The sequence below is a fragment of the Leucoraja erinacea genome, chromosome 24 (assembly GCF_028641065.1).
Source record: "Leucoraja erinacea ecotype New England chromosome 24, Leri_hhj_1, whole genome shotgun sequence".
Lineage (NCBI taxonomy): Eukaryota > Metazoa > Chordata > Chondrichthyes > Rajiformes > Rajidae > Leucoraja > Leucoraja erinaceus.
Genome location: NC_073400.1, coordinates 463,121 through 478,105, shown reverse-complemented (window position 1 = coordinate 478,105; position 14,985 = coordinate 463,121). Strand labels below are relative to the sequence as shown.

The 14,985-nt window shown below is 48.0% G+C and overlaps 1 protein-coding gene across 3 annotated transcripts in view; it reads right to left on the bottom strand.

Annotated features, from left to right (window-relative positions):
- The window catches only part of LOC129708546 (mitochondrial import receptor subunit TOM40B-like), a 98,866-nt gene that overhangs the window by 36,821 nt on the left and 47,060 nt on the right, over positions 1–14,985 (bottom strand). For all 3 annotated transcript variants that reach the window (XM_055654349.1, XM_055654348.1, XM_055654350.1), the window contains 2 exons: positions 14,775–14,877; positions 13,222–13,352 (listed from right to left, as the gene is read on the bottom strand). In XM_055654349.1, coding sequence (XP_055510324.1) covers positions 13,222–13,352; positions 14,775–14,877 — 234 coding nt within the window. The remainder of the gene's footprint in view (positions 1–13,221; positions 13,353–14,774; positions 14,878–14,985) is intronic.

Below are 14,985 nucleotides of genomic sequence, written 5' to 3'. Positions count from 1 at the left end.
TCCCTCCCTTTGTCTCTCCCCTTCCTTCCCCTTGCTCTTCTCTCTCTCTCTCTTCCACCCTATCTATACTCTCCCTCTATCTCTCTCTCGCGTACCTTCTTCCTCGCCCGCGACGTATCCTTCCTCTCCTCTCTGTTGCTCTCATCTCTCTACCTCGCCCCCTGCCTCATTACACAATATCACCCTGCATCCCTGAATCCCACCCCTTCCTTCCTCTCTCTCCCTCCACTCTCCCCATTAATTCTTCCATTCGCCACCCTATTCCCCTCCCATTTATCTCTCCCCACCTTCCTTCTCTTTCCTCCACTCTCCTTCCCCGTTGTGTGGGCAAGGGGCTGCGAGAGGGCAGTGTTCCTGCTGGGAATGCGCGGTCGGTAGCCAGCATGACTCAATGGGCCGAGTGGTTTCCTTCTGGTGGCGTGTGGAGAGATTGAAGTACAGGGAGCTAGCACAACGATTGATGGCCCGAGCAGTCTCCGTCTGTACTGCTTGAATCCGCTGTACTTCGTCAGACCCCCGCCATCTCTCTCTCACAGAATCTTATTTGACATATAATCTCAGTGTCCTCTCTCCTGCCTTTCTATCCGCGTCTCACTCTGTCCCTAGTAATGTCCCACTCTCTCCATCATCCCGCCGTCTCTGTCTGCCCCTCTATCCTCTCATCATGTCTCGGCCCCTTGTTCTTTCTTCCGTCTCCCATCTCACTCACTCCGTCCCACGAACTCTCCGAATCTCTCTCCCTGCATCTCTCACATTCACCTTCACCGGAGCAGAAAATGTGAAACTTCACATTCCTACCGCACTCATCTCGGCAGCAAATCGCGTCGGTTCACCTCCCGCTGTCAGTCTCTCCTCGCTCCTCTCGCCGGCTGCTGGTGACCTGCCGAGCAGTGTCAGACACACGGCAGCAGCAAGGATGCCGCCGATCCAATGGAGAAGGCGGGGGCAGAGGAGGGGCCAGATTGACAGGACAGAGGGGGAGAGGTGAGCGCGGAGAGGGGCAGGGGGGTGAGGGGGGCAGATGGTTGAAAGGACAGAGGGGGGTGGGTGAGAGAGAGGAGTACAAGCGGGAATGGGCACAGTTGAGGGAAGAGAGTGGGAGAGATGAGTAGAAAGAGGGATGAGGCATGTTGGCAGATGGACGCGAGTAGATGGGCAGAGGGGTGAGGGGGAGAGATGCGATCTGTACAGTGGCGTAGCGGTAGAATTGTTGCAGCTCCAGAGACCTGGCTTCGATCCTGACTACGGGTGCTGTCTGCGTGAAGTTTGCACGTTCTCCCTTTGACCGCGTGGGTTTTCTCCGTGTGCTTCGCTTTGCAGACTCAAGACGTGTAGATTTGTAAGTTAATTGGAATGAAAATTCCAGTGTGCAGGATAGAACTGGCGTGGTGATCGATGCTCAGCGTGGACTGGAGGGGCCGAAGGGCCTGTTTCCACGCGGTGCCTCCAGTCAAAACTAAAGATGTGGCAATAAAGGGATGAAGGGGATACACGAAAATGCTGGAGAAACTCAGCGGGTGCAGCAGCATCTATGGAGCAAAGGAAATAGCAACGTTTCGGGCCGAAACCCTGAAGCGTCGCCTATTTCCTTCGCTCCATTGATGCTGCTGCACCCGCTGAGTTTCTCCTGCATTTTCCTGTACCTTCGATTTTCCAGCATCTGCAGTTCCTTCTTGAACACAAGGGACGAAGGGGGTCGTTTTGAGGGCTGAGGTGAAAGGTGTGAGGGGAAAGGGTATGGAGAGGTGGGCGGAGTGATGAAGGGAGTGGGAGGTAGAGGGAGGATGGGGGAGAGCAGGACACGGAGAGTGGTAACGGGGTGAGGGAGAGGGATGTGGGGCGAGAAGAAGCGAGGGGAGTGCGTGAGCTCCGTGCAAACTGGTGGTGTCGAGAGTGGACGAGAATCTAGGAGCGGCCAAGATCTGGGGCTGTTCTTATCCACCTGGCAAATGGGAACAACCTAGAATGGCAATTTGGTCTGCCCAAAGTTTGGCAGGAGTGCCTTTTTACATCCTTTCGGCTTTAGCCAAACGGCTTTTCTCTGCCTCCACTGATACAGATAGAAACATAGAAAATAGGTGCAGGAGGAGGCCATTCGGCCCTTCGAGCCAGCACCGCCATTCATTGTCATCATGGCTGATTGTCCCCTATCAATAACGAGTGCCTGCCTTCTCCCCATATCCCTTGACTCCACTAGCCCCTAGAGCTCTATCTAACTCTCTCTTAAATCCATCCAGTGACTTGGCCTCCACTGCCCTCTGTGGCAGGGAATCCTCAATCACAAGGATGTCCTTCCTCAAATTAGGAGACCAAACCTGTGCACAATACTCCAGATGTGGTCTCACCAGAGCCCTATACAACTGCAGAAGAACCTCTTTACTCCTATACTGAAATCCTCTTGTTATGAAGGCCAACATTCCATTAGGTTTCTTCATTGCCTGCTGTGCCTGCACACCACCTTTCAGTGACAGGTGTACAAGGACACAGAGGTCTCGCTGTACCTCCCCCTTACCTAACCTAATCCCATTGACATAATAATCTGCCCCTTTGTTTTTGCCGCCAAAGTGGATAACCTCACATTTATCTATATTATACTTCATCTGCCCACTCACTCAACCTTGTGTCATCCGCAAACTTGCTAGTGTTGTTGCTCCTAATTCCTTCTTCCAAATCATTAATATACATGGCAAACAGGTGCGGCCCCAACACCGAGCCTTGTGGCACTCCACTCGTCACTGCCTGCCATTCTGAAAAGGACCTGTTCACTCCTACTCTTTGCTTCCGGTCTGCCAACCAATTTTCTATCCATGTCAACACCCTACCCTCAATACCATGTGCTCTAATTTTAGTCACCAAAATCCCGTGCAGGACCTTATCAAAGGCTTTCTGAAAGTCTAGATACACTACATCCACTGGCACCCCTTCATCCATTTTACTTGTCACATCCTCAAAAAATTCCAGAAGATTAGTCAAGCATGATTTCCCTTTCATAAATCCATGTTGACTTGGACTAATCCTTTTACTGCTATCCAAATGCCCCATTATTACCTCTTTAATAATTGACTCCAGCATCTTTCCCACCCCCGAAGTCAGGTTAACTGGTCTTTAATTCCCCGTTTTCTCTCGCTCCTTTTTTGAAAAGTGGGATAACATTAGCGATTCTCCAATCCACAGGAACTGATCTTGAATCTATTGAACATTGGAAAATGATCACCAATGTGTCCACTATTTCTAGAGCCACCTCCCTGAGGACCCTGGGATGCAGACCATCAGGCCCAGGGGATTTATCATCCTTCAGTCCCATTAGCCTACCCAATACAATTTCTCGCCTAATGAAAATTTATTTCAGTTCCTTTACCCCTTAGATCCTCTGTCCTCCAGTACATCTGGGAGATTGTTTGTGTCTTCCTTAGTGAAGACAGATCCGAAGTACCTATTCAACTCTTCTGCCATTTCCTTGTTGCCCATAATAATTTCACCTGTGTCTGCCTTCAAGGGACCCACATTTGACTTTGCTACTGAAGCTTTTACTATCCTTCTTTATATTCCTGGCCAGCTTCCCCTCGTACTTCATCTTTTCAGCCTGTATTGCCCGTTATGTTTCCTCCTGTTGTCCTATGAAAGTTTCCCAATCCTCTGGCTTCCGACTACTCTTTGCTGTGTTATACATCTTTTCTTTTAGTTTTATTCTATCCCTAACTTCTCTTGTCAGCCACGGTTGCCTCCTACTCCCCTTAGAATCTTCTTTTTTGGAATGAAATGATCCTGCATCTGCCGGAATATGCCCAGAAATTACTGCCATTGCTGTTCCACCGTCATTCTTGCTTGGATCCCTTTCCAGTCTACCTTGGCCAGCTCCCCTCTCATGCCTTCATAGTCCCCATTGTTCAACTGCATCACTGCCACTTCCGATTTAATGTTCTCCTTTTCAAATTGCAGATTAAAACTCATCATATTATGATCACTACCTCCAAGCGGTTCCTTTACCTCGAGTTCTCTTATCAAATCTGGTTCATTGGACAACACTAAATCCAGGATTCTCTGGTCTGCTCCATTACAAGCTGCTCTAAGAATCCATCTCGGAGGCATTCAACAAACTCTATTTCTTGGGGTCCTGAACCAACCTGATTTTCCCAGTCTACCTGCATATTGAAAACTCCCATCACCACAGTGGCATTACCTTTGTTACATGCCAGTTTTAACTCCTGCTGCAACTTACACCCTACATCCGGGCTACTATTTGGGGGTCTGTAGATAACACCAATTAGTGTCTTCTTGCCTTTACAATTCCTCAACTCAATCCAGTGACTCTACCTCGTCAGTCCCTATGTCTTCCCTCGCAAGGGACTGAATACACCCCCCCCCCCCCCTCCTCTGGCCACCTGCCTGTCCTTTCTATAGGATGTATAACCCTAAATATTAAGTTCCCAGGCCCGATCCTCCTGCAGCCACTTCTCAGTAATGTTGTATCTACCAACCTCTATCTGAGCCTTAAGCTCATCTACTTTACTTCTTATACTTTGCGCATTCATATACAATACTTTTAATTCCTTACACATCTCACTTTTCACATCGATCCCTATTACACTTGGCCATACTCTCCTATCCCTTTGTGAGCTTCCTTTCCTGTTAACCATTCCTTTACTCTCTTTTCCATTTAACTCCATCCTCGAATATACCATTTGACACCCCCCCCCCCCCCCCCCCCCCCCCCCCCCCCCCCCCCCCCTTATTCAGTTCAAAACCACCCGTGTAGCAGTGGCAAGCCTGCGTGCCTGCCACAGATGATGTAAAAGTTAGACACGGGGCCGCACAGACCATTCGGCCCCTCGTTGCTGCTGCCATGGCTGAACTTTTACCTCGAACCCACACTGGCGTAAAACATCCCTGGATTCACCCAACAATTCAAATCCAAGGATCTCGGCCCTGAATCTCCTCTTGCTCCTAGATGGAGAACGTGCGGACAGCGGTGTACCTGCGGTTCATCTGAGCGGCCGCTGATCCGCACCCGATGTCCAGGGATCTCAAATAGGGGGGCGGGGCGGGGCGGTTTGGGACTGCTACTCTTTAACAGTAAGGGGCAGAGGCGAGGGGGTCACAGAGTGGGCAGTCTTTGTGCGGTGGGTGGTCGCAGGGGGCTGACGGTGCTGAATAGACATGCTGCAGTTCCATGGATGGATCCAGCAGATCCGGAATCCGCAGTCCACCCATACAGGTGGCAAGCAAGCAAGGTACCTCATAGTCACAGAGTGAAACAGTGCAGAAACAGGCCCTTCGGCCAAACTTGCCCACACCGGCCAACATGTCCCTGCTACACTAGTCCCACTTACCTGCGCCTGGTCCATATCCCTCCAAACCTGGCCTATCCATGTACCTAAGTTACTAAGTTGAGTAAACTAAGTTACAGAGACAGGTTGAATAAGTTAGGTCTTTATTCTCTGGAGCGCAGAAGGTTAAGGGGGGACCTGATAGAGGTCTTTAAAATGATGAGAGAGATAGACAGAGTTGATGTGGACAAGCTTTTCCCTTTGAGAATAGGGAAGATTCAAACAAGAGGACATGACTTCAGAATTAAGGGACAGAAGTTTTGGGGTAATATGAGGGGGAACTTCTTTACGCAGAGAGTGGTAGCGGTGTGGAATGAGCTCCCAGTGGAAGTGGTGGAGGCAGGTTAATTGGTATAATTTAAAAATAAATTGGATAGGCATATGGATGATAAGGGAATGGAGGGTTATGGTATGAGTGCAGGCAGGTGGGACTAAGGGGAAAAAAAATTTGTTCGGCACGGACTTGTAGGGCCGAGATGGCCTGTTTCCGTGCTGTAATTGTTATATGGTTATACCTGTCTGTTTCTGAAACGATGGGATAGTTGCAGCCTCAACTACCTCCTCTGGCAGCTTGTTCCATACGCCCACTACATTTGTGTGAAAATGTTACCCCTCAGATTCCTATTAAATCTTTTCCCCTTCACCTTGAACCTTTGTCCTCTAGTCCATGGCGCCATACCTCCCACTGCCGGCTCCGACTGACAGGAAATGGAGAGAAGCTCCCTCTACACTGTCCCATCACACACTCCCATCACACGGGTCAGACACGGAGTGAAGCTCCCTCTGGAGCACAGGTAGATGAGGGATGATGTTATTGAGAAGGTAAAGTATTTTACCCCATATAGGGAATCAAGAACCAGAGACAGAGGTTTAAGGTGAGGGGTGGGGGGGGAGGTAATAGGAACCTGAGCGATAACGGTTTTCTTTACACAAAGGGTAGTAGGTATATGGAACGAGCTGACAGAAGAGGTAGTTGAAGCAGGTACTATCACCACGTTTAAAACATTTGGATAGGTACATGGATGGGCAGGTGGACTCGTGTGTGGTTGGCGTGGGCAAATTGAGCCGAAGGGCCCGTTTCCACGCTGTGGGACTGAACTCTGCATGGTCCCATTGCAGGGGCTAGACAGAAAGTACTGAGTTAGGGACAGAATGAGGCAGCTGGATTAACATCAGTGAAACAACACCATGGACTGAGTAGACTTTGTTTGCACAGCACACACAGATAGACACACACACACAGATACCAATAAGGCAATACTGATTATTTCAATAATTTATTGAGGAAAGACACAAAATATTTGAGTAACTCAGCGGGTCAGGCAGCATCGCTGGAGAACATGGATGGGTGACATTTCGGGTCAGAACTTCTTCAGACGGCAGCTCCTTGTTTCTGCTCAATAATTTATTAGTTATATACAGATATTCAATAAAGTAGTACACACCAATCTCTTCAGATTAATGAATGTCGGGGTCCACTGACCAGACCGTTTCCTCCGACAATAACTTGTAACGAGGGATAGTCTCCCTGCCACCGATAGTGTAACATAGAAACATAGAAATTAGATGCAGGAGTAGGCCATTCGGCCCTTCGAGCCTGCACCGCCATTCAATATGATCATGGCTGATCATCCAACTCAGTATCCCGTACCTGCCTTCTCTCCATACCCCCTGATCCCCTTAGCCACAAGGTAACGAAGGAGATGTCATTCCAGCACCTTATAGTGGAAACAGGCCCTTCGGCCCCCGGCTCCACACTGACCACTGATCACCCGCACGCTAGTTCAATCTTACCCCACTTTGGCATCCTACACATTAAGGGCAATTTAGAGAAGCCAATAAACCTACACATCTTTGGAGAACCCTCCGTCATTGCGCCCTGCAATGGAGACCGCTCCCTAGTTGGCCTTGTAAGGTAGATGTCCTTCCGTCACAGGTCTTGTAATGAGACCCTTCTGTCACCCTGCAATGACCCTGTCTTGTAATGAGACTCCCATTATCAGATGTCCCTGCAACAACACCCTACTGTAACCGCCCCTTAAATTAGGGGAGCCCCTGTCATTGGTCTAGTAATGAGGACCCTTCCATCACCGGCCCCTTGTAATGGGGAAGACTCTCCTCCACCACCAATCTTGTAATGAGGGAGACTCCCATCTTTCACAGGTCTTGGCCAGAGGTAGATCGCCCTACAAGGGCCGCTGAAAGAGAGAAACTCCGTCTTTTGACAAGGACGCAGAACATTGTCTACTCGTCACCAAGAGGTACCGTGTGAAAACAGGCCCATCGGCCACATAGTCCATGCCAGGCATCTAGCACCAGTTTGCATCTTGATTCTTTGTACCCCACCCCGACCCCCAGAGATTCTGCCTCTCACCCCCTTACTGCACCCCACACATATGAGATTTGGGAGGAAACCGGAATACCCTGGGGGAAACTCACGAGGACACAGGCAGGACCTGCAAATTCTACACAAAAACAACATCCGAACTCAGACTATAACCTTGTCCAACGATGCCTTTCACAAGGTGGTACCCCATCAATGAAGGACTCTACTCCAGACATCACATGAAAATGGAAGCTCAGGCTATCAAGGACCCCACCCTCGCAAGGAACAGTACAGCACAGGAACAGGCCCTTCAGGTCAACATGTCTCTGCTGACCATGACACTAATTTAAACCAAGCTCAGGTGTCTGCACACAGTCTGTATCCCTCCATCAGGCTATCCCCATGTGGGGCTGGGGTTTAGCCACCTGAATGTGTGCAATATCTTTAACACTTCCTCCTTTCTGACACAAACATTTTCCAGAATATCAGCAAACCCGTCTCTTAAGCCTTCATCTATCACATCCTTCTTCCAAGTGCGTAATGATAAACATATACTCACATAGGACCTTGTTCATGTCCCCTGGCTCCAAGCATTGATTCCTTGTTGCTCCCCTGGTGGGACCTGATTTTCCCTCGCTTTCCCTCTTGTTTTAACACAGATTCATGTTTCAGATTCTCTGTAATCCAACTTGCTCAGGCCCACCTACTCTCCACTTCCCTGTAATACTCAAAACATTCATTTGATATCAATTTCTTGCACCTGACTTTTTCCTGATCAAACCTTCAATATCCTTTGTTTGACAGATATTACCTAAATATGCCATCTGTGTCTCTTACCCCGACATGGGTATTGCTGGCTCTGAACTCTTGCTGTTTTATCTTTAAACTACCACCCCCTCCCATGCAACTGCTCCCAATCTGCTTTTTACTGTCTTGTCTCAAATAGATGAAATTAGCCCTCTTCCTATTTTGTACCAAGCTCATCTCTTTTCATGACTATCTTAAAGCTTACCAAATGCTGCTCATTATATCCGAGGGCAGAGTGTAGAGGGGACAGAGGTGAGGAGCTAGGTGATTGGTGAAAACATATTTTCTTTTTACATTTCCATCACCCTCTGCCTCAACACCCACCTAGCTTAATCTACCCATAATTCCCTCATCCATCCCTTCTGGTTTCACCCATCACCTATCAGTTCATGCCTCACACCCCCTCTCACTTCTGTATACTGACTCTCTCCCCACTGACACATCCACTGTCCATTTCCCTCCCAGGATGTTGCCTGAGCCAGTGAGTTGCTCCAGATTTTAGCACCAGCATTCTCTCATGCCTGCAGCACTCTCCAAATACTGCCCTAATTAAATCTCCCGGTTGTGTTTTATGAATCCCACCCCATCTAAGTCCCCGGCAATAAGGACATTCCAGTCAATTTTGGAAAATCTCGCACTATTATCACCTATTATGTCCTCCTATGATCTGCCTACACATCTATTCTACCAATGCCTGGCGTACATTGGGAGGCCCTAACCCCATCAAAACTATTGTTCTTGCAGATTTCTATGTTCTCCACATGTGGCCTCACTGGCCGATACCTCCAGATGGCGTCCCTTAGTTCATAAGTGATAGGAGCAGAATTAGGCCATTTGGCCCATTAAGTCTACTCTGCCATTCAATCATGACTGATCTATCTCTCCCCCTCTCCCTCTCAACCCCATTCTCCTGCCTTCTCCATATAACCCCTGACTCCCGTACTAACCACGAATCTGTGAATCTCTGCCTTAAACATATCAATTGACTTGGCCTCCACAGCCAGTGGCAATGAATTCCACAGATTCACCATCCTCTGACAAGAAATTTGTTCTCATCTTCCTAAAGAAACATCCTCTGGTCATTGAACCTCTGGTCCTGGACTCTCCCACCAGTGTGAACATCCTCTCCACATCCACTCTATCCAAGCATTTCATTAGTACAGGTGCACAACCTTTTATCCGAAGATCCAAATAATGAAAACCTCCGAATAGCGGACATTCTTTCAGTCCTTGAAAACGTTCACCGAGGGCGGCCCGCAGAGGTGACAGCGGAACCTCCGGTCGGTCCTGGAAGAAAGGGGAACTAAATCCCCTTCATAAAAGAGAAGTGGAGGGTATATTGCCCGGGAGGGTATATCGCCTACCTGGAAGAAACCGGACATTTTTTCCAGGATGTCGTCTGCACACCAAAGCTCACGTTTGGCGCCAAACGCACGTCGCCTATGCTGCACACGGATATAAGAGTGTGAAAATGTCGCCTTAGGCCACCTAAGGGCATGTAGCCCCGCTAGGGTGACATGAGTGCGAGAGGTGATTCAATGCTGCGGTCACATTTACAAATTCAGGAATTCATTCAACACACTGCATTTCATACAGACATTTATTCTGCAAGAAAAAACTACATTGAAGACTCAAACTCGCGACCGACCGAGGAACTGCCGGGATCAAGGCGCAAACTCGCGACCTTGCGGATATGAGATGAGCACTCTACCACTGAGCCAGCCATTAAAATCTACGCTAAAAAATTTCCATTCCGAAGGCCGACAAATTCCGAATTACGAAAAGTGTCTGGTCCCAAGGCTGTTGGATAAAAGGTTGTGCACCTGTACTGCGGTAAAGCTCTCCCTGATTATCCTCTTATTCTACAATATTCTAAATGCAGTCTCACCAACGTCTTATACAACTGCAACATGACCTACCAACTTCTATACTCAACAGTCTGACTGATGAAGGCCAAAATGCCACAAGCCTTTTTGACCACCTTATCTACCTGTGACTTGACCTTCATGGAACCATGCACTTGTTGTACACCTTGATCCCTCTGCTCTACAACACTGCCCAGAGGCTGACCATTCAGTGTAGGTCCTGTCCTTGTTTAACATCCCAAAATACACTTCTCTGTATTAAATTCCATCGACCATTCCTCCGCCCACCTGGCCAATCGATCCAGATCCTGCTGCAATCGCTCACAACCATCTTCACAATCTGCAAAACCACTAACTTTTATATCATCAGCAAACTTGCTAATCATGGCCTGTTTGTCCTCTACTGTTCATGTAAACTTTATCCCTCCCTTCTGTACAAAACCAAGTTGTAGTGCCGCTCATCTAGTTGCAGCTGTTGCTTTCCCCATACCCCTAACAGTATCCAGTACTCCCCATACCCCTAACAGTACCCCTAACAGTATCTAGAGAGGGGAATAGGGGACTCCTGCATTGCCTGCCTCGTATCCCTGGGTTAGACTATACGGGAAACACTGTGCAGAATGAATACCCCAGAGTTGGACCACATACAGTGTCCTCCATAATGTTTGTGACATTTATTTATTTGCCTCTGTACTCCACAATTTGAGATTTGTAATAGAAAAAAAAATCACATGGGGTTAAAGTGCACATTATCAGATTTTAACAAAGGGTATTTTTTATACATTTTGTTTTCACCATGTAGAAATTACAGCTGTGTTGATACATAGTCCCCCCACTGCAGGGCACCATAATGTTTGGGACACAGCAATGTCATGTAATTGAAAGTAGTTATATTTAGTATTTTGTTGCAAATCCTTTGCACGCAATGACTGCTTGAAGTCTGCGATTCATGGACATCACCAGGTGCTAGGTGTCTTCTCTGGTGATGTTCTGCCAGGCTTGTGTTACAGCCATCTCTAGCTTAAGTTTGTTTTGGGGGCTAGTCCCCTTCAGTTTTCTCTTCAGCATATAAAAGGCATGCTCAATTGCATTCAGAATGGGTGATTGACTTGGCCACTCAAGAATTGACCATTTGTTAGCTTTGAAAAACTCCTTTGTTGCTTTAGTAGTATGTTTGGGATCATTGTCTTGCTGTTGAATGAACCGTCGGCCAATGAGTTTTGAGGCATTTGTTTGAACTTGAGCAGATAGGATGTGTCTATACACTTCAGGATTCATTATGCTACTACCTTCAGCAATTATCATCAATGAAGATAAGTGAGCCAGTACCTTCAGCAGCCATAACACCCCCACCACCGAGTTTCACAGATGAGGTGGTTATGCTTTGGATCTTGGGCAGTTCTTCTCTCCTCCATACTTTGCTCTTGCTATCACTCTGATATAAGTTACCGTAATCTTCATCTCATCTGTCCACAAGACTTTTTTCCTAAACTGTGGTTGCTCTTTTAAGTACTTCTTGGTAAACTGTAACCTGGCCATCCTATTTTTGCGGATAACCAGTGGTTTGCATCCTGCAGTGTAGCCTCTGTATTTCTGTAACTTAAGTCTTCTGCGGACAGTCGTCATTGACAAATCCACTCCTAAAGAATGTTTCTGATCTGTCGGACAGGTGTTTGGGGATTTTTCTTTATTATAGAGAGAATTCTTTTGTCGTCAGCTGTGGACTGGCCTGCCAGTCCCTTTGCGATTAGTAAGCTCACCAGTACTCTCTTTCTTCTTAATGATGTTCCAAACAGTTGATTTTGGTAAGCCTAATGTTTGGCTGATGTCTCAAGCAGTTTTATTCTTGTTTCTCAGTCTCATAATGGCTTCTTTGACTTTCATTGGCACAACTTTGATCCTCATGTTGATAAACAGCAATACAAGTTTCCACAGGTGATGGAAATACAGGAGGAAAGACTAGGTGCTGAGAGCTCTTATACCTGCATTAAGCAGGCAGTTAAACACACCTGAACAATTACAAACACCTGTGAAGCCATGTGTCCCAAACATTAGGGTGCCCTGAGATGGGGGGCCTATGTATAAACACAGCTGTAATTTCTACATGGTGAAACCAAAATGTATAATTCCTTTATGGAATTTTTTTCCTATTACAAATCTCAAATTGTGAAGAACAAAGGCAAATAAATAAATGATGGGTCAGTCCCAAACATTATGGAGGGCACTGTATGGAGCACTTTTTCACACAGTGGGTATATGGAATGAGCTACCAGATGAGGTCGTTGAGGTGGAAACTATAATACGATTTAAAAGACATTAGGACAGGAACATGGATAAGAAAGGTTTAGAGGGGTGTGGATAAAATATGGGCAGGTGGGACCAGTGTTGGTATCGGCGTTGGACCAATGGATCTGTTTCTGTGCTGTATGGGCGCACAGCTCTAGACTATCAGCTTGGATCAGACCATAGTGGGAGCACTATGCCCCATACTGGTCATATCCTGGGTTAGGCCATCCCAAGATCACTGTGCATAGTTCCAGTCTACATATCCCTGGGTTGGACCACACTGCTCCTGTCCTCTCTGCTTCTAATCCCACCAACGTCATCAATGCCTCACCTCACGGATACTGTCAAATGTAGAGTGAACAAGATCCCATCCAACAGCTGGATGATTGGACTCCAGTCTGGTGGAGAGTCATGATTTCAGGAGCACGTATGTCCAGCACATCCCATGGGTACCAAGGCTTTCACTTTTGAAGTTGTTTATGTTGACTGGTCCTTCGTCTAGTGTTCCCTCCACTGGGTGGGACCCTTCAATGCACAACACTCCCCCTTCTTACCCCCCCCCCCCCCCCCCCCCCCCCCCGCCCCGCCACCACCACCATCATCAGCATACCGTCACCGTGAAGCCGTATTGCAATTTATTCTTCAGGTGGTCGATGAAAGCTCCGAGGGCCAGAGTCAGAGGCAAAGGGGCAAGTTTCTTCTCCAGGACTCCTCCTACCACCCAGTTACTGTCTAGAGATCCTAGTGTGGGAAAGAGGAGCAATTAGAAGGGTGGGCACAAAGACCCGACAGCCACGGTGAGGCAATGACCCCCACCCCAAACTGTGAGATCCCTCATCCACCAAACTGCAAGATCCTTCATCCCCAAACAGCGGGAACTCTCACCTACCCATGTGTATTCATCCATGACCTTCACAGCCTCTGCTCCCTCCTCCTTTATTTTCACCTCAGCATGATCACAGCTCACTCTTTGTATTTATGTTATCTCCTTCCCCTCACTGTGACACTCTGTCTCTCCTTCCCCTTATAGCAACCCTCTTCCCTCTCCCTCTTTCACTGTGACCTTGTCTCACTGTGACTGTCTCACCCCCTCTCCTTCACTAATGTCCAATGTCTCACCCTCCCATTCATCATCACCCCGATGTCTCTCCCTCCCCTAAACTATAAACATTTGCACCTCTTTCCACTCACTGTGACCCTTGATGTTGCACCCTCTCCTTCCCCTCACTGTAAACCTCTGTCTTTTCCCTTGCACCCTGTGAATATGCAGGAGTTTGGCTACTTGGGAAAATGACAGATGTCTGAAGATGAAACCTACTTCACTAAGGGTGACATCATTTGCAGGGAACTGGGGACCCATGTGATATAGATGGCTCCAGGGAGTCTGAAGCCTGGGAAGGGGTTGCGGAAGGTTTCTGTCCAGATGGCCTACAAGTTGCCAAGATGTCTGGGATTCTGCAGGTACAGCTATGCCCTGATGCTAAAGGCATGCTTGTGATTGGTTGGGGAAATGCTATGTCTCAACTATGTTTCGGTACTTTTCCGCCGGTACTTGCGATTGGTTCAGAAGAGTGGCCTCACCAAAGATGTTTCTTTATCTAATCATGGTAATGTTTCTCTCTAAGTGCTATGTGTTGAAACTATGTTATGTACTGATATATGATTGGTCGGAAGAGTTGTCATTCTATGTATTTTGCAGCCGGTATTGGTAATTGGCTTGTAGGGGTTGCCTCCCCCCCACGTGCCCTTAGTTGGGAGGGGTATAAAGGGGTGCGGAGTTCATTGGGGTGTGCCGATTGTCTTTAGACTGTTCTATTTGCACGAGGCTGTATTGGGCTCAAGTGAGTGGTTCCGAGGATCAGTCCGGCGGTATTTCATACTATAAAATTTAGTTGGATTTCCAGTGTTCGTATTCGGTGTTTGACTGAACCAGGCTAGGGAGATAAGATTAGATCCGGAATTAACAACCCCACTGTGACACTCAGTGCCCCCCCCCCCACCTCCCTCCCTTGCTGTGACATTCTGGGTCTCCCCTTCCTCGCTCTCTCCTGACATGCACAGCATTTCTTGGGCATATTCTCAGTCCCTGCTCCGTCCTCTTCTGTGTCCCCTCCTTTTTACTGCCCCAACCTCCGTGTCGTGTTAACCCCTCTACCGCCTTACCTCTGAACAACATGTTTGCCCTTGGGATGTCCAGCTGGTATCCGAATGAGAACGTTGTGTCTTGGGTTTGGGTGCTGGCCTCGAATCCCACTCCCACCTGCACCTGTTGGAGAAAGTCACAGGAGCATCAGTCACCCAACTGCTCCCATCCTGAAGCCTCCTCACTGCAAACCCTATTCCCAATGTGCAGCAGGCCCAGAGTAACCACCAC